Source organism: Heteronotia binoei, chromosome 8 (assembly GCF_032191835.1).
Source record: "Heteronotia binoei isolate CCM8104 ecotype False Entrance Well chromosome 8, APGP_CSIRO_Hbin_v1, whole genome shotgun sequence".
Lineage (NCBI taxonomy): Eukaryota > Metazoa > Chordata > Lepidosauria > Squamata > Gekkonidae > Heteronotia > Heteronotia binoei.
Window position 1 is genome coordinate 84,085,472 of NC_083230.1, and position 27,193 is coordinate 84,112,664.

A 27,193-nucleotide genomic window follows, 5' to 3' on the forward strand; every position below is an offset into this window, starting at 1 on the left:
CTCCAGGCTCCATCCCCAAATCTCCAGGAGCTTCCCAACCTGGATCTGGGAACCCTACCCCCCCCCCCATCCCTGCTGGTAGCTGGGGGAGGGGGGACCTGGCAACCCTGTTGGGCCATGATGCTTACTTTAAATAGCCCTGGTCATGAGAAGCCAAAATCAGAGCCCTTCAATCTGTCACTGCAATCTCAGAGTGGCATCTATAATCATAATTAAATCTGGTGAGTTACCTTTAATTCCCATTAGGTTGGCTTTCTGTCAAACCACTTTTCATAAACTACAACTAGGAGTTAATTTAATACACAGCCCAGTTCCATAATTACTTTTGAGCGCCAGGGATCAATGCTGGAAATACATGAACTAATAACTAGGGATTGTATCTGACCGTTGCGAAAAGTTAAGAGTTTGTGGGGCCTGGTGAAGGACTGTTTTGGGCCTCAGCACGAAATTAAACACTAAATACAGAATAAGGTGCCTGGAGACAAAAAGCTATCACAGACCTTCACCCAGTACATGTGTCCTTTTGTTTTTTCCATGTGTTCCACAAAGGCAGGTAATAGCACACCATTTATGTTAGTCTTTTACCTTGAAAACCCTACAGGCTCACCATAAGTCAAAGCTGTATCTTGACGGCACCTCACAATAATAGCAGGAGAGTGAACAAGTAAGCACTCTAAGTGGCACCAGTGAATTTGGCCTTAATGGAACACTGATTTACACATGCAGCTCCCCCCTCCAATTGCTGTCTCATAATCTGATGATTGAATGACTCCTGACTAAACACATCAGTTGTTTTCATTTTAATTGTCATTGTGGTATGAAAATTCTGGCAGTGGTGATTGATGTGATGGCTGATTCAGACATGTCAGTTATCCTACTTGACATTCCACTCTACAAGCAATGAATGTGTATGTATCAATGGGAACTTTGTGAACAATTTAACCCCTCCCGACCCCGGCAGAAGCTGGGTTCAGGTAGCCGGCTCAAGGTTGACTCAGCCTTCCATCCTTCCGAGGTCAGTAAAATGAGTACCCAGCTTGCTGGGGGCAGGGAGTGTAGATGACTGGGGAAGGCAATGGCAAACCACCCCATAAAAAGTCTGCCGTGAAAATGTTGTGATACAGTGTCACCCCAGAGTCGGAAACGACTGGTGCTTGCACAGGGGATTACCTTTACCTTTATTCAAACCTCAGGAGGGGCAGAGTGAAGGTGAGGTAAGAGAACTCACTGAGAAAGAAAAGCCCTAGAATGTTTTTGAAGGGAACTTAATTGGTTTTCCTCTCCACCAAAACGGCATCTGTTGCCTCAGGCTGAATTTATGAAAATAGCTGGGCCCAGATTTCTGCCAAAATATCTTTGGACATTTGTAGGTCCTCTCAGCTCTAACTCAGTAAACATCTTGGGATGTGGAAGCCTTGAAATATTACCATTTTTAGAAGGAGGCAAACAGGCTCAGCTATGTATGGCTTTGCTCACTGTGCTGGATTCCTCGTTTGATGAAGTGTGCTTAAGAGAACACGAAAGCTTACGTTCTAAATAAAAATTGGTTGGTCTTAAAGGTGAAACTTGACTCCTGCTTTGTTCAACCGCTTCATACCAACACGGCTGCCCACTTGGATCTAGATAGGTAGGGAGAGAGCCATGGTACAAGTCAGCTTTGCTGTTAAGTACTGGAACAAAAAGTTTCTTTGAGAAAGTAGTGAGCGCTTTCATAGAGACACACACGCACACTTACATATATGTGCATCATGCGACACGATTATAAACAGACGCCTCACCTTTTTGGAAGAACAACAGCAGAATCAAAAAGCAGAATCAGTGTAACTGAAGAAACTGAACTCTTTCCACTGAGAAATAACAGGCCGAGATGTTGGTATCTACAGCACCATCTGCTGGACAAATCGTCAAATAACATCCTGGCCAGAATTGACCAAAGAATTCCCTGAGGAGTAGTTGTAGCACAGAGCTTGCATGCAAAAGGAGTGTCCTGTGGCATATTAAAGACTAATGATGGTATAACTACACGACCTTATGAAACATGTGAGGTGAGCAAAAGTACATCAGCAGCATTCTCAGTGAGTGTCTAGAAATTTCCGTGGAAATCAATAAGAAAATTGGGCCATGACTCCATTACAAATGTGTATTTTTGTATTGTAAATTAGCTGTCCTGAGAAAGAACACAAATGCTTGGTTTCAAGATATTGCTGTCGTTTTTATTAATATTTTTGGTTTAATTAATTGTATTTGTTTATTTGCCCTGACCTGGATGGCACAGACAGGCTAGCCTTGTCTTGTCAGATCATGGCTGCTAAGCAGGACTGGCCTGGGTTACTTTGTGAACAGGCAACCACCAAGGAATACCAAGGTCTCTACAATGCAGATGCAGGCAGTGGCAAACCTAGGGTTGCTAGGTTTGACTCAGGAAATATCTGGGGACTTTGGGGGTGGAGCCAGCAGCAAGGTTGTGACAAGCATGACTAAACTCCGAAAGGAGTTCTGGCCTTCACATTTAAAGGAACCACATTTTAAATGCTTTCCCTTCATTGGGGCACTCAGAATTGGGCACCATGGTCCAATCTTTTTAAAAATTAGAGGGTTTTTTGAGGAGAGCCTCCAGATGCTATATGGAAAATGTGGTGCCTCTCCCTCAAAAAACAGCCCCTCCCATAGCCCCAGATACTCACTGGTCAATTCTTCATTATACAGTATGGGGACCAGTCTCCACAGGGTGTAATGGAGTGCCCAGTGTACATTTCCCTCCCCCCCCCATTTTCTGATAACCCTGAAGCAGGGGGAGGGCCTCCAAACCAGGGTATCCCCTGCCCCCAACTGGGGATTGGCAACCCTGGGCAAACCACCCCTGAATGTCTCGTCTTGAAAATCTACGGAGTTGCCATAAGTTGGCTGCAACGTCACGATACTTTTTTCACCATCACAGTTTGTACTTTGAGAACCAAAGCTGCTTTGAGAACCATGTTGGCTGAGAGGACAGTCCTTTAAATAATATATCAGTTTATACTGTGGCTTCCCCAAGAATGCTTGGAATTGGAGTGTGGTGAAGATGTTGATACATCCCTTTTAGAGATCCGTAGCTCCAATACTTATTCCTAGGGTTCCCTGGAGACATGCAATTACAGTTTGAAACATATTACACCTGTCATATAGGTATTCCCACTGAGCTTTTCCACCCAGTAACACAAAGTGTCCCTCAGCCGCCTTTTATCTATTCTGTAATGCTTGTGCAAGCATTTCAGCAATATTTTAGCAACAGATTGAAAACCACTGCAAAAATCATTGGAAGAAAAGCAGGAGAGGGGGAAATTTTGAGTGGAAAAAGCACCACAAGGGATAAGCTTGAAGAGCCCCATTCCTCCTTCACTGCAATGTATCCTCATTATTTCTCTGCTGAAGCATTTTTCTTCAAGATGGCTTTTAACTACGGAAACAGAAAAAGATACGCAAGGCTGCCTGTGAGGTATAGTTTGATGTTCGAAATGGGAGGCTGGAGAAATCTGTATTTTAGCTCACCCCATTTCTAACAATGTTCCATACATTTTCCGGTGCTTGTGTGTGTATCTGTTGATGACGGGCAACATCAAGTTTTCTGTAGTTCTACAGTCTCCATCTTTGGATTGCTTTCTCCTGCACTGATATTTGAATAATGGCAGGGAGGATCAGTTTGTGACTTGCATTTGGTAATAGCTTATCCTCTGTCTATACCAAACATACTGTACAAGAAACAAATGAATAAAGAGTAAATGACAGTAACACCAAGGAGGTTTCCAGAAGTCTCTTCCTAGCAGCTTTCTTCACTGAAGTGTATTATGCTTTTTTGTGGACACAAAAAGGTTTTCCTTTGGAATCCAATGCCATGTAAAAGAATGGACTATTTTAAACATCAGGCTAAATTCCAAAGAATCTGTTTGAATTCAGTCCTAGGCTGGAAATGCATAAAATAATTATAAAGAAGTGACTGCTCTTGAACAAAATACTTTCACATAATCTGTGTATTCTATCTACAGCCAACCTCAACACATCTGGGAACAGGGAGGGGGAGAAATGGCATCCAAACACACTTGATTCCAGCACTACTTTTTAAGAAATTCTGTACCTGAAAGTAACATAGACATCTCATGCTAATAATCTGAGTGTGTCTTTGTTCACCTCTAAACTCTGTTTTGCATTATGTTTATGGCACAAAACCCGTGCAATGTACAAGATAATCTGTTTAGGGTGTTTAGTCATGAAGGATCATGTTTCGGTAAAGGTGGACAAGAATTAGTTGGCCTTTATTAATTGGATTTGATTCCTTGGCTGGGCCATTAAAGAAGGTGGGCCATCAAAATCCTTAACTGTGGATGATAGCTGAATCTTTCTCCACAATGAAAGGATTTGGCCAACATTTCCTTGGAAGGCAGCCGTCATGCATACAACATCTGGACTTGTGTGTATGCATGCATGTGATCTTCTACCTATTCCTTTAAAATTTTCCCCATTGCTCTTGCAAGCCCTTTGTACCACACTGACTCATCCACAGTCAATACCAGTATGTGATTGAAGAGAGCTGCCTGAGTCTCTCACAATTCAGCTGTATTACTTGCATGCATTCAACCACTTATTACACTAGATACCATGTGGGAAAGAATGAAGCCTAAAATTAACAGAGCCTTCCTCTTTCCACATCTTCCATTTTGACTCAAGCATCGTGGTGGGTGGGGTGGGGTGGGGGGAAGATCAGGTAAAGCTGCCTCTCACTTGATTATTTGTTCTTTTCTGTGCCCATGCAAAAATGCCTTTGCATAAAAGGTCAGCAATAGTGGGAGGGGGTTGTTTGGGAGGGGGGAGACAGAAAGGCAGGAAACAGTGAAATCTAAATCCTTCAAATCTCCTGGCCTCTGCCTGCTCATACCGGTTTCACTTTGCTAAAGCTGATTTGAAATTCTGATCCCTGGTATGGAGCAGGGAGATATGGAAGGAGAAGACAAGGATGGGGTTGGAGCAGTACTAGGGAGAAGTGAAGGGTGTGGAATGAGGTCCTGGATCCAATATGGTCAGAGAAGACAAGCAGCACCCATGCTGTGGTTCAGCACTGGTAGGGATTTTTGTAAGCCACAATTTTTTGTGTGTGGCATATTCCCTCCTGCCATTAATGCAAACATAATGTTAAGTACATGGGACCTACAGTGATGGAAGTTTGGTGTACCCTGGAATAAGCAGTATGTTAGGCATATATAAACGCAGTGAATGTAGTCATCAAATCATAGATTTGGTTTTCTTTCTATGCCCCCTAGCTGGATTAAAAATGCCAGTCTGGAGGAACCAGGTGTCTACTGAATAACACATCTGAATACTTCAGTCCAGGTTTCCTGCGTTTATTAAACTATTGGGAAGTGGGCATAAATGGAGTGAGAACATACAGGCTTGCAGAACTACATGTGTCTGGCTTGGCTGGAGAAGTCATAAAAGAAATAACAACTTCTTGATTTTTTTTCCTGTTTCTAGCTGAATGTGGAATGTTGAAACTGTAGGAGGAGTTTTGAGAATATGGGGTGGGGGGGCAGGGGAGAAATTATAACCCACCACCAGTGTCAAAAGATAGGGGAACCATGGCATGACATTCAGAATAGTGGTCCACTTGGAAAAAAACTGTTCTATAGGCTGAACGCAAATATTTGCTGTACACAGCCTTGATTGATTGGTGGCTCTGACATCACAACCATAGCTCTTCCCTCTCTCCCTGGAGCAGTTTTGTGACTTAAAAAAACCTACAGGATGCTATATTAAACTTGGATGACATAAACATGCAAGTGATGCTTTAAAAAATGGCCAGTAGCCTCCCTGAAACCAAGGGAGGAGTAAAACTGGCAGTTAAATCAGAGTTTGGCGCAGAGGCAAATATGTCTGCTCATTCTAGTGGAAAGGCAAGGAGAAGCTGTACTCTCCAGAGAAAAGCAATATCAGTTCCTTGGCTTAGGGTCCTTCTGTACTCTTCCCAAATTAACTGTTATCCTGAAGGTTTTATCTCTGTAATTGGGATGGTCTGGCCGTGGGGTTATAATTCAGATTTCTCTGAGATACATGGATGGATGTGGTAGGCAAGACCAGGGAAGAAAAAAGATCTAGTGGGGAAGGAAGAGTACTCTAGTCATTATAATATGGCCCCAAGAGATTTTAGATTGAATTGCCCTGGAACAGAGTGTAAGAGATAAGACTCTTCACCTTTGCAGGCCCTTATGCCTGTGATTTGCTTTCCTGTTTGATTCTAGGTACAAAGATAGAGCAGTCTTGGATAGAAGACATGCGTTTGGGGGAAAGGCTGCAGTTTCTTAGTAGTGGGGGCAGGGCAGGACTGGATCTACATGTTTTTTGAGGGGGGCAAAATCAAAAAATGGCGCCCCCTTATGGGCCATTCTATCTTATAGTCCCATAGAATATAATGGGCTCCATACCCAATTTGGCACCCCCCCTCCGTTGGTGCCTGCGGCAAATACCACCCCTCTGCCCCCCCTTAGATCCGGCCCTGGGGCAGGATACCCTGTATGTGCTCTGTTACCAGGTCAGGCATTTAAACAATTTTTAATTGATTAAGCATTTACACTTTAAATGATTTGCTGCTTATTCAAATAAATATAATTAAATTTTCATGTCAACAGTGCCTCAACATAGGTGCCTTTTTGAGACATAAAGTATCACATCAAATGAAACTGGATAAACACACGCTACAACTCATTGTTAGAAAGACCATCTCGGGTTTCTTTGTTCTTGTTTTAATTCCAATAAGGATATCATACCATTCAACATTTCACAGATAAAAACAGGGACACACTTGCAATAACTCCCATTTTCATACCCAGGTAGAGTTGCCAGGTCCAATTCAAGAAATATCTGGGGACTTTGGGGGTGGAGTCAGGAGAATTTGGGAGTGGCGCCAGGAGCAAGGTTGTGACAAACATAATTGAACAACAAAGGGAGTTCTGGCCATCAAATTTATGGGGCTGCACACTTTTTAAATGCCTTTCATCCACTGGAAATAATGAAGGATAGGGGCACCTTCTTTTGGGGCTCATAGAATTGGACCCCCTGGTCCAATCTTTTTGAAACTTGGAAGGTATTTTGAGGAGAAGTACCGGATGCTATTCAGAAAATTTGGTGCCTCTGCGTCAAAACACCCCCCCCCCGAGCCCCAGATACCCGCAGATCAATTCCCCATTATACCCTATGGGAATTGGTCTCCCAGGGTAATGGAGCGCCCAGCAGACCTTGTCCTCTCCCTTCCCTCTGCTTTCTGATGACCCTGAAGCGGGGGAAGGCCTCCAAATTGGAGGATCCCCTGCCCCCACCTGGGGATTGGCAACCCTATGCCCAGGATCACTGGCTGAGCCCCCACTATTAACACGTTTCTGAGTACAACCTTCTAGATTCATTTACTCTGCACTTTTCTGTCTATGCATTGCTGCCATAGGTTATGTTTGTCCTATCTTGGCTTCAGCCGTACAGGCAGCTTGAAATGCAGATGTGTGGAAACATCTCCCACATCTGGGGAGAGCCATTTTAAGACAAGTGGATCCCTGTATGCTTTTGACAAATTTTTTTGTGCCAAGACAACACTTCCTTTCCCACCACATGATGTCTTTGACAAGGTGAAAAACTGCTGAGGAGGCACAGGAAGCCATTTCACAAAACTTAAGATTTGCTATACAGATCTTATTTCATGGTTATCTGTAAGGGTAGGTGGGCAGGCCTAAGGTTCTAGATCACCATCTGCACATGTAACACATGTGAATCAGGCCTCAGTTTCTGATCAATAATGAGTAATGACAAATTTACAAAGGGAAGTGGGAAAGTCCTGCTCCTTGCCTTTAGTTGGCTGCTGTGGGAATGGCTCTTTTCTATCAGGCCAAATGCTTACCGCTTCCTTTAGACAGAACAGGGGGAAAAGGAGATACTTTTAAAAAAATAAAAATCTCAGCAATAGTGACAGCTAGAACTACAAACATTAAATTAAAATTTACAATCTGGACAAGTTGGTATGCTTGCTGTGCATTAGGTAAACAGCTTTGAATCTAGGTAATACTAGGGATGTACCAATATATACCAGAATTAAGATTGCCAGGAAAAACATCAACAACCTCAGATATGCAGATGACACTACTCTAATGGCAGAAAGTGAGGAGGACCTAAAGAACCTCTTGTTGAGGGTGAAACAGGAGAGCACAAAAGTAGGCTTGAAACTCAACTTCAAAAAAACTAAGATAATGGCATCCGGCCCCATCACACCTTGGCAAATAGAAGGGGAAGACATGGAAGTAGTGACAGACTTCACATTTCTGGGATCCAAGATCACTGCAGATGGTGACTGTAGCCATGAAATTAAAAAACGTTTGCTCCTTGGAGGACAGCTATGGCGAACCTGGGCAATATAATAAAAAGTAGAGACATCACCCTGCCAACAAAAGTCCGTATAGTCAAAGCGATGGTATTCCCAGTAGTAATGTATGGCTGAGCTGGACCATAAGGAAGGCCGAGTGCAGAAGAATAGATGCTTTTGAGCTGTGGTGCTGGAGAAGACTCTTGAGAGTCCCTTGGACTGCAAGAAGATCAAATCAGTCAGTCCTAAGGGAAATCAACCCAGACTGTTCACTGGAAGGTCAGATGCTGAAGCTGAAGCTCAAATACTTTGGCCACCAAATGAGAAGGGAGCACTCCCTGGAGAAGATCCTGATGCTAGGAAAGACAGAAGGCGAAAGAAGAAAGGGACGGCAAAAGATGAGATGGCTGGACAGTGTTACTGATGTAACAAACATGAATTTGAGCAGACTTCGGAGGATGGTAGAAGATAGGAGAGTCTGCCGTGACTTTATCCATGGGGTCGCAAAGAGTCGGACTCGACTGTGCGACTGAACAACAGCAGCCAATATATCCTATGGGATATATCTCTTTGGAACATCGTTTTGTTTTTATGTGTTGTCATGGTCCCATCTTCATTGCTGGAGTTCTTGATTCAATAGTTTCTTTGATACCATTTTTACTCTAGACCCCATTTACATGCATGAAAGAACTTCGAAACTAATTCAGATTACCTACATTTAGTGAAGAAAATTGGTTCAAACAAATAACAGGAAAATAAAAATGATCCTATGGACTTGATTCACATGAGAAAGGAGGAAAGATTTCAACATGAAATGGATGGAATGCAAAATCTGATGGCATTCCTGGAAAATACAGGCAAATGGCAGCCTACCACAGCCCTCATGTCTTTCTGCCTCTCAAAAGAATGCATTGAATCATAGAGGAGAGATATCCTTATGGACCATTCTAGTTCTCCCGACAAAATCCCACTCTCTCTCTCTCTATTAAATGTTGTCAAGTTGCTTCTAACTTATGGTGACCCTATGAATTAATGACCTCCAAAATGTCCTATTGTAAACAGTCTTGCTCAGGTCTTGCAAACTGAGGGCAAATCTCGTGTTGGGTGTTCAACTTTTTTTAGCAAGAGAAGATCTAGGAGTTAGAAATGTATTTCCCCTTACAACCTGGCCTACTTCACAGATCTGTCAAGCTTAGTGACATCAGAAAAAAATTAACAGTGAAGTGTTTTACAAGTTGAACAAAGTTTGAGTCCAGGGACACCTTTTAAGACCAACGATAGAAATGTGAGCGCGCCAAAAAGTACTGGGCTTTAATACATACTTGGACCCAAAAAATTTTAAAGATCAAATTGGAACATTCTCCAGAACTATATCTTCTAAACGTATGTAGACAAGATTTTCCACCTAAAATAATTAAGATATTGATGTATATTGTTACTGCTGCGAGAATATTATTTGCTAAATATTGGAAGTCCCCGCAAATTCCGTCAAGGGAAGAATTTATTGTTAAACTTATTGAAGCGGCGGAACTGGATTTGATGACTACTAGAGTGCGCAATGGTAATATTTTAAAATGTAAAGAAAGTTGGGAACCAATTTATTGTTGGGTTAAAAGTAAAGGATTGACATTGGAACAATAGAAATAGAAAAATTTATTCTCCAATCGCTCCCGGGATGTTTGGGAGTATGTTTGAGGGGTGGAGGGAATTTGCAAATTTCAGGATGTGTGAGAAGGGTGGAATGTCTCTATGTATGTACTGTATGTTATGTTTTGTTTCTGTTTTTGTTTGATGTAATTTGTCTTTGCACTTTGGTGTAATAAACTTGAAAATTTAAAAAAAAAAAAAAGAAAAAAATTAACAGTGAAGTGTTTTACAAGTTGAACAAAGTTTGAGTCCAGGGACACCTTTTAAGACCAACGAAGTTTTATTCAAGGTATAAGCTTTCAAGCGCCTGCACATTTCCTCAGATACACTGAAATGGAAGTTACCAGTCCATATATATATAGGTAGAGGATGAGCAGCAAATTAGCATACAGCATAATAAAGATGTTTGACAGATGCAAGCACCAAACTGGAATAATCTTTGTTCATATGGTCACAATTTGTTTGGGTTTAATTCCGGAGGGAAACATAGTAAATGAAATAAATATATCAAAATTGGAGACTGATGGACATATGTACCCTTCTTAACTATGGAATGTAGAGAGCAATTAACTGAGATCCTGCTATCGCACTCCGTCTACCCCTCTCAGGCATGGAGACAAACTTACAGCATCCTCTTCTTTGAGGTGGGGCAATTGGCAATGTTAAGTCCCCTGATCAGATAAATACAGTCCGACTTATCATTCCAAATTACATTATATTTTAATATTCCTTGCATTACAATCTACTATTACAAGTTATAATACTTACACTGCAAGCCTAATTAGATCTACCCAGAAGTAAGTGTCACATTATTCAGTGAGGCTAACTTCTAGGAAAGTGCAGCCATGCACACTCAGAGCTGGCCAGACACTACATAAGGAACTTACAGAGACATCTAGTATTAAAGGTGCAATAATCTCTTTCAATTTTTGAAAACATGAACAAATCAACTGAAACTGAGTAGCATTGCCAAGGGGCAAATTAAAAACACCTTCAGGGCCAGAGATTTGGCCCATGAGCTGCCAATTGGCACTCCCTGACATACAGTGAAAAAAAAGAAATATCTGTAAAACAGCAACAACTAAAGTGAAAAGGCATGAGATTTTGTGCCGCCCTCATCTAATATGATGGGCAGAGAAATCCTGTCCTAACAAGAGAATACTACAGTAGTTACTTTACTTTTCTATAGTGCCTTTCATCCAGTTTCACAAGGTCATGCCATGCTTTTAATTACTGTCCCCAAACAGTATCTATTAAATAGTGCCTTATAATGCAGTGCCTGTTACAGACTCAAGACTGAGATCCAAAAACTATAAAGACCTCTGCTACATTTGGGTTGATTAAAGGGACATTCCAAATTATACAGCTCTTAAGCTATGCAAAGCATATTAAAGAACATACACACGGCTGTAGAATATGCTGCATAACTCCACAGAACTCCAGAGAACACATCACATCTTAAAACGTCAGTAGAGCAAAAAGTATCACAGAATTTCAGGGGGAGGGGAGACAACAGGGACACCATCATTTGGTATATGACTGGCTGCTGGTGTTTTAAAGATAAAACTGCGCTTATGTCAAATGGGTCAGATGGCTGATTAGCTGACAGAATGCTATCTAGGCTCCGGAAACAGATTGCTGATCGCATGCCTGGTAGTCTCATAATCTGGCCTAAAAAGCATTGCCGAACCACTACAAAACTTCTTGAAGTGGGTTGACTAGTGCTGTGGCCAGAAGTTTCCCTGCTGTGCTGATATAAGATGATCTCTTGTGGGTTTATATATTAACATAACCTCAAGTGATATTTTGTAGTCCTAGTTTTAAGAAGCCTGTTCCTCCTTCTCCCTCAAATCTTTCTCTGGCAGACTCCTGAATGAAAGTGACAAGCGACCCTTCATTGAAGAAGCCGAGCGGCTGCGGATGCAGCACAAGAAGGACCACCCTGATTACAAGTACCAGCCACGTCGGCGGAAAAACGGCAAGGCTGCCCAGGGTGAAAATGACGGCCAAGCTGAAGGAGAAGCTGGTGGGGCTGCCGCTATCCAGGCCCACTATAAGAATGCCCACATGGACCACAGGCACCCTGGTGAAGGCTCTCCCCTGTCTGATGGACACCCTGAACATTCTTCAGGTTAGTCTAAACTAGCAGCACCTTCAGCTATGCAAGGCTATCTATCACAGCTGTCTGATAAATCAGCAGTCATCTTACAGAGAAAGGGCAGCAACATGAAAGCCAGTTTCTTTGCCTGGCATGACTCAATATTTAGGCATGGAATCCCCAAGTTGACAACAAACAGCATACCTCAAAAGAATGTATTACACCCAGCTGCCATCTTGGTTTTTCGCTGATTACCTTTCCCTGGATGTTCTATGGAGACATGACTCTATTATGTCATGAGTGGTGAAGGGAAAAAAGTTTATCAATGTATTTGGGTCCCAATTAGACTGATTTGTACCTCTTCTCCCTGAACTGTATATAAAGTGAAATGACAATTGACATATTTTTCTCTGTTTTCCTTCCATGTGAATTTCCCCTCACAGGTCAGAGTCATGGGCCCCCCACTCCACCAACCACTCCAAAGACAGAACTGCAGTCGGGTAAAGCTGACTCCAAGAGAGAAGGGCGTTCTTTGGGGGAAGGAGGAAAGCCGCACATCGACTTTGGCAATGTGGATATTGGGGAGATCAGCCATGAAGTGATGTCCAACATGGAGCCCTTTGATGTCAACGAGTTTGACCAGTACCTGCCACCAAATGGACACGCTGCTCACCCAGGCCATGTTGGAGGCTATGCCACAGCTGCCGGTTATGGCCTTGGGAGTGCCCTGGCTGCAGCCAGTGGACACTCTGCTTGGATCTCCAAACAGCATGGAGTCTCCTTGTCCGCCACCACATCATCAGTGGTAGACTCCAAGGCTCAAGTGAAAACAGAGGGTTCTGCTCCAGGGGGCCATTACACTGATCAGCCCTCCACTTCCCAGATAGCATACACATCACTCAGTCTGCCCCACTATGGCTCAGCTTTCCCCTCTATATCTAGGCCCCAGTTTGACTACCCTGACCACCAGCCCTCAGGGCCCTACTATAGCCACTCCAGTCAGGCTTCTGGCCTCTATTCGGCCTTCTCGTATATGGGGCCCTCCCAACGTCCCCTGTACACTGCCATCTCTGACCCAGCACCCTCAGTGCCACAGTCCCATAGCCCAACACACTGGGAACAGCCTGTGTATACGACCCTCTCAAGACCCTAGGGAATGGGGAATGGTGACCAAAGCAGCAGCGGAAAGGGTCCGAAGAATCAGCCCCAGAAGACGAGCCTCCGAGTTCTGAGGCCATTCAGTGTAATCCAGTCACCAGAACCCACTGAATATCCGGGCGTGTCTGTCTTGACCGCAGTTATCGAAGGCTCACCTGGCTAGAGGAAGGTCCCTACCCACCCCCATTCTCCCAATTCCTAATTGGCTTCCAAGATCCCATAGGCCTTCTAGATGAGGACAATTCTTGGCATGGAGCAATTAGTCATGGTGGGGTTTTGTTGAGCAGATCAAGGTTGTTGTTGTTTTTTTGGAAGAAAGAATTAATAATCCCCTCCATTCTCTTCCCCTCACTCAAGTTGCCCAGACCATCAAACTGGCAGTTTAGAAAGAAAACAATGGCCATAACTTTACCACTCAGTGTTGATAAAGCATGGCTTATCAGCCACCCTGGTGGATATGTTACAGTAGGAGAAGTAGGGTGGAGCAGCTAATGCAGACAATGCTCTAGGGCATTCCTGCGTCAGAGTTGCACGTGCATGAATCTTGTTCCCCATTGGAAGACCAACCCATGCTTGCTTTTCCTGTTGATTTTTAGCATCTGCATTTCACCTTCCTTTATCCATACCACCACTTCTCTGCTGCCTGGCTCTCTTAAGACTTTACTAGACAGTACATTGGACTCAGGAACTGCATTATATGCTCTGGCCACCTTTGCATCGCAGCATGTAAGTGTGTGCTACATGTTGGTCCCTTGGACCATAAAAAGCAAAGGGGACAGAATCCTACATTGTTGTTATGAACATTTTGTATTGCTAGTTTGTTTTCCAACACCTCCTGGCTTCCTTCTAAACTGCCCCAGCTAGCTGCCTAATACTTCAGAAGATACCCTGCCAAAGCCAGTGCTTTTTTTTTGTCTAGCATGCTTATGAAAGAGAGAGTGCTAGTGTGTGTGAGAGTGTATGCTTGTATTTAAGCGGGTGCAGGAAGGCAGAAGGATTTTATCCACCAGAACTGCCAGTGTGATCCTCCAACTTGCTTAAGCATGGGGGGTGGGATGGTGGGAAATGCCCAGAGAACATCTGAATGTCCACAGTGTTAAGCAGATAGTGTCACAGTGTAAACAGCCTAAAACATATTGGGCCCGAGGCTGAAATTCCAAATGGCGCTCCCTACAAAGCAAAAATATAATGAACAAAATAATTGTCAGTGCACTGTCTTCACAGTGGTACCCACAAATTTTCCACCTAGAGTGGTCTTCCTCACCCTGCCAAATGGCAGGGATGATCCTGCGCATGTATTCAGAGTCAATAGCGGCTAAATTCAACCATGGCTGCAATAAGGAGAACATTGTCGTTGCATCTGATGTTGAATGCACATTTAAAAAGACAAAATGGAGCCATTTACAATTCAAATAAACCCATGTTTCCTTTCATATGAGAGGAACAGCTCCAACTAAACCAAACTTTCCTGTCTTCACTGAGGTGAAAATATGGCTTGCCTCTTCCATGGGCTTCCAAAGAGGCATGCCACTTTACAGCCAACTACATTTTAGAAGACAAAGGGATGAATCACAAAGCACTGGAGAAATGTGTTATGCAAATAAAATACACAAGGATGGGTCACACTGAAGGTTGTTCTTCCCAACCCCTTTGGACTGGAATGACTGAGGCCAACTTGCCTAACATTATGTTTATATATGCTTGCCTCCATTTTCAGCAGTGGATGAATCTCTTTTCTCCATGGTGTTTGAAAAGGACATGTAGTATGCCTGTTTCCCTTGTATGCATGCAACCTATTAACTGCTCCACACCCTTATTTATGCAAGTAGCATATTCCCTCTTTCGCTGTCCCCGGCATCACAACCCTGTGTTGTCCTAGCATCAATTAACTTTGCATCAAATGTATGGAATAATAAACTTAAAAGGTTTCAGCTATGTATGTCAATTTCTGTTTCTTCTTTTTTGTTCTTTCACTTTCACCCCCCACCCCTCCTCCCTGCCTCCAAGAAAGGACTGAAAAGGACAAAGAACTATTCCATACATTGCCTTATATTGCTCACATATTTCTTCTGCGACCATTGTTGAAAGGACCCTGACTGAACACAGGAATTTTCTAAATGGATCAGACTATCGGGTCATCATGGGGAGCTCTCTGGGCACAATCTTTCACTGGACTGTGATCTCCAATTCCAGCCCTGGACCATGAAGTGTCACTGTTAAGCTTACAAGCAAGGCATGGTGGTGATGACGGCCATTGCCAGTAGTTCATCCTGTGCATATGATGGAAGCCTCTGGAAAAGGTTGCCAGAAAGTCTAGAGAAAAATGTCCTGTCCCCTTCGTAAAGGGCTAGTGTGAACCTTTTCATGAAATGGAAGTTAATAATATCACGGTAAATGACATTCCATTAAGCTTCTGTTATATTACAAACATTAGTAAGATCCAAGAATCCTCTTGAGAAGGCAACCTTTTTATAGCAATTTATACTGTTAATCATGCTTTACATTAATAGTCTTTTTTTTGCAAGCCCGCTCCCTATCAATTCATGACCTCAGATTCTAACACTAAATTGAAGCAGAGAAAACATAATTTCTCTTGGTTCTCTCTTTATTCACACTTTTCATAATTTGGATTGACTTAATGCTCTCTTTAAGGTGACCCCTGCCGTCTTAGTTGCATGTCCCAGTTAAGGCTGATTATTAAGCACATTAGGGTATTCTTCCATTTTCTTCTCACTTCTACAAGATATTTAGACCAGGAGTATCTCACTTCTTTTCCCCAAACCCTACAAAATACCATTCTCAACCACAATTCTCTTGTTTCAAATTTCATACTGTCCTCAGACAATCAATATCCGCTTTTTCACACTGCATAGCCGTCAGAGGGATCTAAAGACAACATTTTCATGGGCTCAGAAAACCCCACCATGCTATCCAATATAGGGATGTTTAGCAAGCCTTTCAAGATGATCAGATGATATATTATTCATTTACAAATATGTTCTTCTAAGACCAAGAGCAGCAAGGTAAGAAAAAGGGACATGTAGCCGCTGGCCACTGTTAGTAAATGCCAAGTTTTACATAGCAGAACACACTATTTGGTCATTCTGTACATGGGCCTATGCAAAGAATGCAGTGGGCGTGTGGGTTATGCATTTGGCCTCATCGTATCCCTGCTGGCTTGAATGGAAACCTTTGGCTCTAGCCATATACAGCAAGGTCATGTTAGTTAAAATACTTCAGATGCTCAACTGAATGCGGAAATTGGTGGGAGGGACATCTTCATAACTGCACCAGAGTACTTTTGACCAAGTGAGTTAGTAGCCAATTTCTTGCCCTGACAAAAAATGGCCCAGGTTAACCCAATTTCATTGGCTCCCAGAAGCTAAGCAGGGTCAGCTCTGGTTAATATTTGGATGGGAGACCACCAAGAAAGTCTAGGTTTGCTAGACAGAGGCAGGCAATGGCAAACCACCTCGGAACATCTCATACCTTGAAAACTCTAGAGGATCACCATAAGCTGGCTGCAACTTGAGGGCATTTTCCTCCACCACCACCCAGTTTCCATTCAGTGTCCACACAGGCACATATGTACTAGAGGCAAGGGAAGCAACAGAACAGTGGAGTGATTTGTCAGAAAATGGAAGGAGCACCCTTGCTCTGTGAAAAACATTTCATGGGTAGGGATGGTCAGACCTGAACCCAAGCCAAAATTCAGGCTGGACTTTACCGTTTGTAGTTTGCAAGTCAAGGCCTGGGAAAGGTGCCTGCCCACAGACAGACACACCCCGAGCTTTTCTGCTCAGTTTGGTTCACATATCTGGCAAGCCACTTATGGGTGGCGTCATCCATAAGTGATGCAAGCACTTCACCAATGTAGTTGCATCACTTTCAGGTTATGTGGGCGGGTCCAACACCACCCAGAAGTGACGCAAGCATGTTGGGGGCTGACACACTTGTCATATCCAGTTGTGGGCACACTGGAGTCAGAGACCAACACCAACTGAATCGGTTCAGTTCAGGCAGATTTTTCTGTTCAAGACTGCCCAGTTTACGAGCCCCAGACTGAATCAGGCTTTCCCAGTCTGTGCCCATCCCTACTCCTGGGTTTCTCTCTGGGAAATAAAACTTTGTAGGAGGACCCCTACATTCAACTGCTTGGACCTGGCAAATGAGACCCAGTTTAATTTCATCATTGCTGCTGTTGGCTTTGTCCTTTATGTCCCTGAATATGCAAGCAAGAGTAGAGATTCTAAACCTCCTTTTGCTGTAAATGTAAGAAGGGTAGATGAGATCTAGGAGAGTGGAATATGTGGCAAATTGCCAAACAGGAGATTGCTGCTGTTAGAGGGCACAGGAACCCTGCGTAAGGAACAAAACAAAGCAAGCAAAGAAAAAAAGTTCCTTCTACTCTAATTCAAAAGTGTCCTGTGCACTTCCCCAAGGGGGAAACTGGTTAAGGGAGTGGCGGTGTGCTCTCTTAAGTCACCGGCTGGCAGCAGTGAGTGCCAACAACTATGCTTCTGTCTTCATAGCAAAAGCAGGATTCGGCACCCACCAGCTTCCACATTGGACACAAAAGACCTGCACATTCCCTCTGCAGTCTGGTGGGAGCTGGCCTTAGAGTCCTTTGCTATCCCTTTAATTGTATCTGATATAGATGCAAAGCTTGGGCTGAGAGGAAGGGGGGAACATTAAAACAAAGAGGCTATTTTTTAGAGGACCAAGAAAACGACTCCCGCGCTCCACCGCCAATGCCAAAATGATCGCACAAAGGCACATTTCATTACTGAAATTTCATCACGCCAACGTGATTAAACGCCAGAGAGAGGAGGGGGTGGGGGTGCACACAAGAAAGCTGGTAAGCTATAACTCTGAAGATTAACCATTTATTGACAGAGCTCCTCTGAACATCTAACACATTCCTTGTGGTTTTAATGCCTGCATATGCTGACAGTTGGCTATCAAATCCCTTCACTGTAATTTACAAAGATTGCCTCTGAAACCACTCGGAAAAATCACTGTTCCCATCTCTGCATGTGCACACAGGAAGACATCATTAGTGGGTACAACATACAAGCAAATGCTTCCAGCTAGGCTGAAACAGGCAAAGGAAATGTTCTGTGATGGTTCCATTTTCTTCTACTAGCAACATAGAGTAGCACTTGTAAACTCCTGCTGTATGGGATGAGGCTTCCCCCATGTGCTTCAGCAAGCTTTCTATATACCTACATATCCCTGTCTATTTATCTACCTACTGGAGTGTTGAGTTAGACATATAATGACAACACTCAACTCTATTACTTGCTTACATTGAATTCAGGAAAAGCATTTGGCTCCCTGAACCACCAGCTACTCTCACAGGATGGATGAGGGCCAAGCACCTAGGCTGAATCCTGAGATTCAGTAGTTGGAAAATCAAGAGATGTGGGAGCAGGAGCATTTAGCTGTTCTGGACAAGTCGGCGTTCTAGTTATATATCCTTCTTGATCTTCCTTCCTACTACATTCATCATAAGTAGCAATCACTACGGGTGCTTTCAACCAATTTTGGCTGGTGATCCACCTGTCATCCGTCATCTGAGACCAAAATTCTGTCAAAATAATCAATACATTTTAAATCTGGGGTGAAGAAGTTTTAAAGGTTTAACTAGTTTTAATGATTATGATTTATAATTTTATTGGAGATTGCTTTCAGCTTTTAATGCAAGGTGAAAGATTCAAAACTATTCAAAACAGGGGTGGCCAATGGTAGCTCTCCAGATTTTTTTTGCCTATAACTCCCATCTGCCCCAGCCAGCATGGCCAATGGCTGGGGCTGATGAGAGTTGTAGGCAAAAAACATCTGGAGAGCTACCGTTGGCCACCCCTGATTTAAAAAGACAAGTAAAAGCAACATATGTCCGTTTTAAAATATAAATGTATCAATCGAAACATGGCATAGTTTCATGCATCTGCATCTGCAGATTCAGTCCAAAGGGCTGCTTGCTTCTGTTCTCCAAGAGCAAATATATCCTTTTGTTTGATCTATTCCCTTGAAATGACCCAAACAACTTTTTCTTGACATAGGGAGCGCCACTATAACAAAGTTTAAGAACCTCTCTTCCTGCTATCTCAGGAATGCATGTAGGACTTCCTAATGAGAAAGACGTCTATGGCACATCTACAGTTGTAACTTTAGTTGGAAAGAGGCACATTCAAAGCATAGACTATACCTATGTGTGTCAAGCTGATTCCTTACTAGGTGGAGACGCATCAAGGCAACTATGCTTCCTGCTACACAACTGCCACTGTAAGGGGATCCTGTTGATTGATAAGGAGCTGGGGCAGGAGCAGTGAACAATGGGAGATTTGATGAGAGTTGCACTGTGATACTCCTGAGAAGCCCACAGAGCCAGTCCTGATCAGAAGGGAAATTGGGGTTTCCAAGGCAACTCGCTCCCAAGCACAAAGGCATGTCTGTCTGCTGACAGGCAACAGAAATGTCTCCTCTACCACAGGCCCCTAGAAAAGGGCGTGGGTTGAGAGGGAAAAGGGTCTCTCAATTGCTGTGCAGGACATCTGGAAGCCTGGCAGCTGCAGGATCATTTTAAAATAGCTTCAGTATAGTACACTGGGCAAATCAAATATTGCAGAAGCTGCTCTTGTCTCTCTCTGTAAGTTTTTTAGATGTAGATGTGGAGCCTGGAGGGTAGCAGGCACCCCATTTTGCTCTTTAAGCTAGCAACAAGCTAAGAGACAAGGATGTCTAAGAGACAAAAGGTCATGGGAGGCTGAGCTGCACAAAAAGTCTCAGCACTGAAAATAAAAGGAAAAGGAGACCAAGACCTCTTACTTGTGAGAAGGAAGGAACAACTGCATAAGGATTTTAGTATTTATTTACACAAAAAATATTTTAAAAATTGTGGGAAAGGGGAGTTGCAATACGAAAAGGAAGCTGGTCAATCTGTGATAATTAATTCATCGACACCCCAGTCTTCATAACTTCCATCTGGCAGGTACCTGCGGATAATTATGGGGATCTTCCGAGCTCTGAAAGAAGGAAAGAGGAACATATAGAAAAACAACAGTTCCATCATATCATTGAAGCTGTCAATTAAGTATAAGAATCGCAGCCAGGTTCTGTGTTTCTTGAGACAGTATTATAATGGTATAGTACCAGCATTCTTGATACAGGAAATGCTCAGGAAACAGCTAACAGTGCCGAATCCCAAACCAGAAGTTAAACCGATAATGAATAGGTGGAGAAACAAGTGAACAAATAACCTAGTTAGGGGTCACAAATAGCCCCATCTGGCAGAATCTAAAGTATCTGCGCACTTCACCAATAACTGAATTGCACCCACCCCCTCTCCCCCAGCAGCATACAACAGCTGTTAAAAGTGAACAGTTCAATACTGAAAACAAAGAAACTTAAATCCAGTTTAATCTGAGAAAGACTTTTTAAGGTCAACAAAGTAATTAACGCTTGGAATTTTTCCAGAAAATCAGGCTAACAAATTTGGAACATACAGAAAACAAAAACACAGAAATCTTTTAAAAATCACAAGAATGCATTACAAAGGTCAGAAGCTATATCCAACACCACTCTAGTAGCAAGTCCCTAAATAACAGAGCATCATTGAATCAGAGCGCTTCCCCACTGCTCCAATGAACTGAAAAGCATGGATAATTTCATGTTTTGCCGCACAAACGTCTATTCCCATAAAGCTATGCAGACATCTACTGTGCAGGCTTGCATTCAGCCAGTGCTACGCCAACTGCATTGGCCACCAACTGAGTACCAGATTGGTTTCAAGGTGCTGGTATTGACGTTTAAAGCCCTGTGTGGCCTGGGACCATCATATCTGAGGGACTGCCTCTCCCCATATGTGCCCAGAAGAGCTGTACGCTTGGCTAACCAACATCTATTGGCTGTTCCCGGCCCAAAAGACATCCATTTAGCCTCAACCTGGTGGAATGCGCTCTTGCTTGAGATCAGGACCCTGCCAGACCTTCCACCATTTTGCAGGGCCTGTAAAACAGAACTGTTTCACCAAGCCTTTGGTTGAGGTAGTTGTCATTCAATCAAGTTGGCATTCCTTACTGCAGCCCTTTTCTCTATCTGGCACAGTCTTAAGAATCTCTTTCATGACCCAACTTGGGTTCTTTATATCAGGGGTGGCCAACAGTAGCTCTCCAGATGTTTTGCCTACAACTCCCATCAGCCCCAGCCAGCATGGCCAATGGCTGGGGCTGATGGGAGTTGTAGGCAAAAAACATCTGGAGAGCTACTGTTGGCCATCCCTGCTTTATATCTTACTCAGTGGCCATCTGTTTTAAATTTATGTTGTAACTTATTGAACTATTTTGTTAATGTGTTGTATATAGTCTGATGTAATCTGTCCTGAGCCCGCTTTCAGGGAGGATGGAATATAAATCTAAATAAATAAATAAATGCACAAATGTATTATAAGAACCAGATTTTGTGTCCATGTTATAGAAAAAGGCAAGCTGTTAATTGAATAATAAAAAATCTGTTTGATGTTAATTAGAAAAGAAGGATGATTGATTTATACTTTCTTCTTGCTGGTTTTGCTGTAATACATAAAACAGAATTCATGAATCATAGAAACCAGGAGAAGAGGAAAGGAGGGGTGCAAGCCATTTGCACTTTCTGCCCTAGCTTCTATTACATCCTTCTAGCTAATGATGGTTCTGATGTTTGTGTCAAAAGAAAACACTGCTAACCACTGACTGGTTACAGCTTAAAGCTCAAGTACCCATCTTTTTCAAGATACAGCTACAAAGCCCTGACCTGGATAGTCCATGCAAGCCTGATCCCATCAGATCTTGGAAGCTAAGCGGGGGGCCAACCCTAGTAAGTACTTTGATGGGAGACTGCCAAGAATACCAGGGCTGGGATGCAGAGGCAGACAATATCAAGCCACCTCTCTGAAATGTTCAAGCTCCACTTGGGACTGCTAGATATTAACCATGACTTCCAGGCATGCACGCACACAAAAAGTACCAAAAAAGAAAAGATACAGCTAAAAAGACTTCAACATACTGAAAAAGGAAAGTTTAAGTTTCTGAAAAAACTTTAGAACCATCACAGAAGCAATTCATCACAAAGACAAGCTTTTTAAAAAAATCCTACATGTAATCTTTCTATGAAGTTACAGAAGCTTAATAAAAATTTTACAGTACATACAGGTAGAGTTACAGTATAAAATCATCTTCTTGTCGGCTAAAGGCAATGTTCATTGCCTCAACAGCTGTTTTATGCCAGCTAAGGGGGACGTGTTCTAGAATAAATTATATGAGTAGGCATGCTGTTAGAATTCACCCCACCAAATGCACACTTACTTCAGCTCTTTCATTGCAATCAGCAAAGGATCCATCTCTCCTTCCAGTTCTACCATAACTGGAGCACACATGCTAAGGGAAAAAAGACTCCAGAATCATTACATAAGTAGGGATATCCTATGGCACATTAAAAAGACATACGTCATAGTTGTCAGGCATGCCCATTATTTTGAGAGAAGCCAGCAGACAAAGTCTTATGTGCATCACCAACACAACTCTGCTTTTTAGGATTCCTCTAAATGCAAGGTGGGAGGCAGTCCATGGACATTCTGTGTATTTGTGTTAAAATTTTGTCATTTTAATCCTTTGGTAAGATACTGTACTGACTTGTAGGCTCTGAGTATCAGGTGCCAGAAGTCAGGCAAGACAGGGTCATTCAGTCCAAGGTCAGGGGTCCAGAAGTCAGGCAAGGCACAGTTGTTGGCTTAGCATCTATCATACTCACTGCTTCTACACCTCTCTTGGCTGGATTTTATAGCCTCATGCCTAAGGGTCATGCTTACAGCTAACTATTCAGAAGCAACCCTACAACTACTCATCTTTGTTATCAGCAAGCAGATGGTGTCGGACCAGGAGGCATGCACTTTGCTGTCTTGTCTACAGCTCTGTTCTCAGCCTCTGTCTGCAGCATTCTAAGAGTGTGGATGATACTGGTGAGCTGGGAATGGCCAGCTGAGGTTCACCTGATGAATCAGACTGGAGGATTTGTGGCTCTGCACCAGGTGTGAATCCTGACAAGTCTGCAGTTCAATTTCCTACTGGTCAGTTTCTGTTAACTCAAGGCTTGCTACATGGGGTTCCTCTTCTCCTGAAAGTCTTTGAGAGCCAGTTTGGTGCAGTAGTTAAGTGTACAGACTTATCTGGGAGAACTGGGTTTGATTCTGCACTTCTCCACATGCACCTGTTAATGTGACCTTGGGTCTGCCACAAGTTTTCTCAAAGCTGTTCTGCTCAAGAGCAGTTTTGGGAAAGCTCTCTCAAACCAACTCTCACAGGGTGCCTTTTGTGGGGAGGGAAAGGGAAAGGCGATTGCAAGCTGCTATAAGACTCCTTCAGGTAGTGAAGGGCAGGGTATAAGTACAATCTCCTCCTCTTCTTGCTATCGCTGAGCCCTGGCTGACCCAGGCCAGATACTTTTTAGGCTCAGGAGATTACAAGGGTATTGCAGAAAATATTTCTAAGCATACAGTGATATCATCTCTCTAAACAGACATTAACCAAGTTTTGCAGTGCCTTATCTTGAGCAGAAAGAAGCAAGGCTTTTCACTCCAACATGTTCAGCATGTAACAGGGAAAGCCCCCATCTTCTAAAAGATATCAGGTACCCCAACTATCAAGTTACGTAAATAAAGCTTTCTGCTTTCAGTACCGGTATTTTTAAAGCTGGTATCATGTAGTGGCTAAGAGACTGAGCTACCAATCAGTAAGGCCCAGGTTCAAATGTCACCTCTACCATGAGGTCATTACCTAACCTTAGGGAAGCTATTCCTTTAACCTAAACCCGCCGTCTGCACTAGAGACACTATTAACCTACCTTCCAGTGGCCCTAACCACTGGAGACTCCTATAGGACTATACTTTGTACTCACAGCAAAGCATTTGATGCAGTAACAAGTACCACCTGAGAGACATGGCACAAATACTACCTAAGAATTTTTCCTAGCTAATTTAAAACATGTATCCATGATGTTGTGCTAGAATAAAAAGATACCTAATTTCTTCAATATGTATACAGTTATACAGACAATATATAAAACACTAGAATTATTTTGAAAGCAATAAGAGACAGCAGAGCACTCATTCATGGGGAAATGGTTCTGCTAGGAAATTAGGGTTTGGATTGGCTGCCATGCTTCATGCATCTCTCACTTTGGAAGTACGAGATAACACTGCTTCTGCAGTTTGACACAAGCCTGAACAATTCACTTTCAATTAACTTCCTGCAACCCACTGTGAAAATCAGTGTGATGTAGTGGTTTGAGTGTGGAACTAGGATATGAGAAATCCAGGTTTGAATCCTCACTCCACCATGGAAGCTTGCTGGGTGACCTTGGGTCAGTCACATACACCCAGCCTAACCTACCTCACAGGTTTGTTGTGAGAAACAAGACAGAGGAGAGGAGAATTATAAGCTACTTTGGGTTCCCCACTGAGGTGAAAGGTACAGCTTACATGAAATAGTTTACTAAATAGATACATGGAAGCCATCATGGAGAGAAATGTTGTGATACCTAAGCTTTCTAAACAAAGTAAATACCCCAACCTTTTCCACTTTCCACTAGAGAGATTTTCTACTGACAGGAACACTGAGTTTAAGGGGCAGGGAGAGAGATCAGAACTGGGGCAGTGTCAAATGAAAAGAAACAAATTTAAATGCAGAAGAGAATTTCTATAGATGTCCACTGACTCATCATCTCATATTTAGCACATGGGCCAAAAGCTACTTACGCTATCTGGAGGGCACGGGTACCAAGAACTCTGGCCCGCTCATATTTGGTCATATAAGGTGTGGTAATCCGCTTCTGGTTTGCCTGCTGCCGCTCTCCAGATGGCAGGATTTCTACATTTTCCTGACCCTCCTGCAGAAGGAATGTAAGGAACTGTAAGCACATCCACAGGATCTTATATGCCAAGTTATACTTGCTAGTAATTAGAGCTGCTTGAATATTAACTTGAAGTATATTCAGATTTGAATTAAAAATATATATTCATTTAATATATGAGCCTGCCAACCTTTGTCATTCAAAAACAATTAACAAGCTAGGGGACTGCATGTTCCCCTTAATAAACTCATACTTATGTCTTATCTAAATCACTTATCATAATGAAGCCAAAGAAGATGACAATTGGTGAAGGAGCTGGAATTATGACTTCTTGCTCTTTAGCTGCTGGACTGGTATATGTGCCATGGCAAACACACACACATGAGGAAAGAACAATCTGTGAAGAACAATCTGTGAAGAAATCTGTGAAGAAAGTCTTGGGGTCAGACTGCTATAGGTTAAAATGACTTACTTCCTCTGCATTTTCCAGATCATCCAGCCCTTCATCTTCCTCCACATCATCAAAATCATCTCCATCAAAGCTAGTGGAAGAAATAAATAAAAGCTCAACACAAGGTTCAAGGGCTGCAGTCTTGCTATGTTTTTGTATACAAATGCTCCCTTATTTCTTTTCACAGTCATGGCCTATTAAATATTCAAATAACTTTGTAGCTGGAATAGGAGACCACTAAAGACCAAAGAACCTAAATATTCTAAATTCTTCACCCAATTACATTTAAAAAATAAAGCCAACCTATCTCAGAGATAAGTATTTCTAATCATTTTGAAAGGCACCCAAGTACATAATTCTAAAAGTAACAGGCATTCTTTCTCACACAAGCTCAACCCCCAATAATTCTGCAGGACAGAATTTGCTTTGCATACAGAACGTCCCAGATCCAATCTGCAGCTGTTGTGACTAAAATAATACAAAATGCCAGCAGCCAATCTAGGAAAAGCCAATCAGAAGAAACACCAGCCCAAGTGGGCTAAAGACTTAACCCAGTACAACTACTTCCTCCACTCCGAGATCATAAGCAAAGCTTGCATCGTCTAGAGGCTCCGTGTTTGCTGTGGAAGCTTTGCTTCCCTACGTATGCTTGCGAAGGGAGTGGGGTTTATCTAGTGGCCGGGTGAGGTGGGATGAGGAATACACTGCATATGGTCACAGACACTCGCTCCTTCATTAGCTGACTGAAGAACCCTGGGGCCGACTTTGAGGTCTCCCCGGCCCGGTCCACAGCAACCTCCCAGGACTCCTCTACCCAACGGCCATCGGCGCCGGTGCTCTGTGCTTTCAAACCATCGCTCGCCTCGCACACGCTTACTTACTTGTCTTCGTTATCGGACATGCTGCTGCTTTTCAAGAACAGACGCACAACCACCCACGAGACCAGCCAAACAACGCCAAGTATTCCACAGAAGAGACTTAAAAGAACGTGTACTTCCGGGTCAGGACTGACGTTGTCGGAAACGACTATCCTGGTAAAGGGAGGGGCTAGCTCCCGCAGGTGCAGGGAAAACAAGGCTGTCATGGTAACGGGAGCCGCTAGCTCGGGTAAGAGCAGGAAAATAACGGAGCGATCTCTTAACAGCGCGTTCGCCCGGCTGCCTGTGATGGCTGTAGCGGAACTCTTTCGGGAACGGGATTTGTGAGATGATTGAAGTTGGGCTCCCAGAGTGGGTGTGGAACACCCAACCACCTCCGGTTGTTGCCCCGAGCTTTGGTGTAGCGAGCTTCTTCGTCTAGTCCGGGAAGGGGAAAAGCCTTATTTGTAATATTTTTTAAAAATATATATATTAATTTTTTTTGTTTATTGATTTCTTCGGCTTATATACCGCCCTCCTCGCCGAAGCAAGCTCAGGGCGACTAACATTTCATAAAAGTCACATAAAAACCAGTAATGATATAAACTTCAATCATAAAAATATAAAAATGCATTATAATTAAAAACAAACAGTATTGGGTGCTATTTCGATCTCAGAGAAGAATAGGTCCTAGAGTCGTGATTGTGCATTTGAGGTGGGCCAGTTCT

General features: G+C 43.0%; 2 protein-coding genes across 2 annotated transcripts in view; one reads left to right on the top strand and one right to left on the bottom strand.

The window, feature by feature from the left end:
* SOX10 (SRY-box transcription factor 10) overlaps positions 1-15,210 on the top strand; it is a 29,195-nt gene extending 13,985 nt beyond the window's left edge. The window contains exons 3-4 of the mRNA XM_060245472.1: positions 11,881-12,146; positions 12,557-15,210. Of these exons, the coding sequence (XP_060101455.1) occupies positions 11,881-12,146; positions 12,557-13,266 (976 nt within the window). The 3' untranslated portion in view covers positions 13,267-15,210. The remainder of the gene's footprint in view (positions 1-11,880; positions 12,147-12,556) is intronic.
* Positions 15,211-20,127: 4,917 nt separating this feature from the next.
* Positions 20,128-26,897, bottom strand: POLR2F (RNA polymerase II, I and III subunit F). The gene is made up of 5 exons (XM_060245477.1): positions 26,490-26,897; positions 25,630-25,699; positions 25,063-25,193; positions 22,616-22,687; positions 20,128-20,299 (listed from the first exon to the last, which is right to left on the bottom strand). The coding sequence occupies exons 1-5, from the start codon at positions 26,690-26,692 to the stop codon at positions 20,209-20,211; spliced, it is 567 nt and encodes a 188-aa protein (XP_060101460.1). The 5' UTR covers positions 26,693-26,897; the 3' UTR covers positions 20,128-20,208.
* Positions 26,898-27,193: the final 296 nt, after the last annotated feature.

What these genes read in the sequence shown, in the direction of transcription:
- POLR2F (XM_060245477.1), bottom strand. Translation starts at nt 26,692, where the DNA reads ATGACAGCCTTGTTTTCCCTGCACCTGCGGGAGCTAGCCCCTCCCTTT. An exon ending in ACCCGTGCCCTCCAGATAGC is followed by an intron (nt 22,688 to 25,062) that starts GTAAGTAGCTTT and finishes TTTTTCCCTTAG; the next exon opens with CATGTGTGCTCCAGTTATGG. An exon ending in ATTGCAATGAAAGAGCTGAA is followed by an intron (nt 20,300 to 22,615) that starts GTAAGTGTGCAT and finishes TCCTTCTTTCAG; the next exon opens with AGCTCGGAAGATCCCCATAA.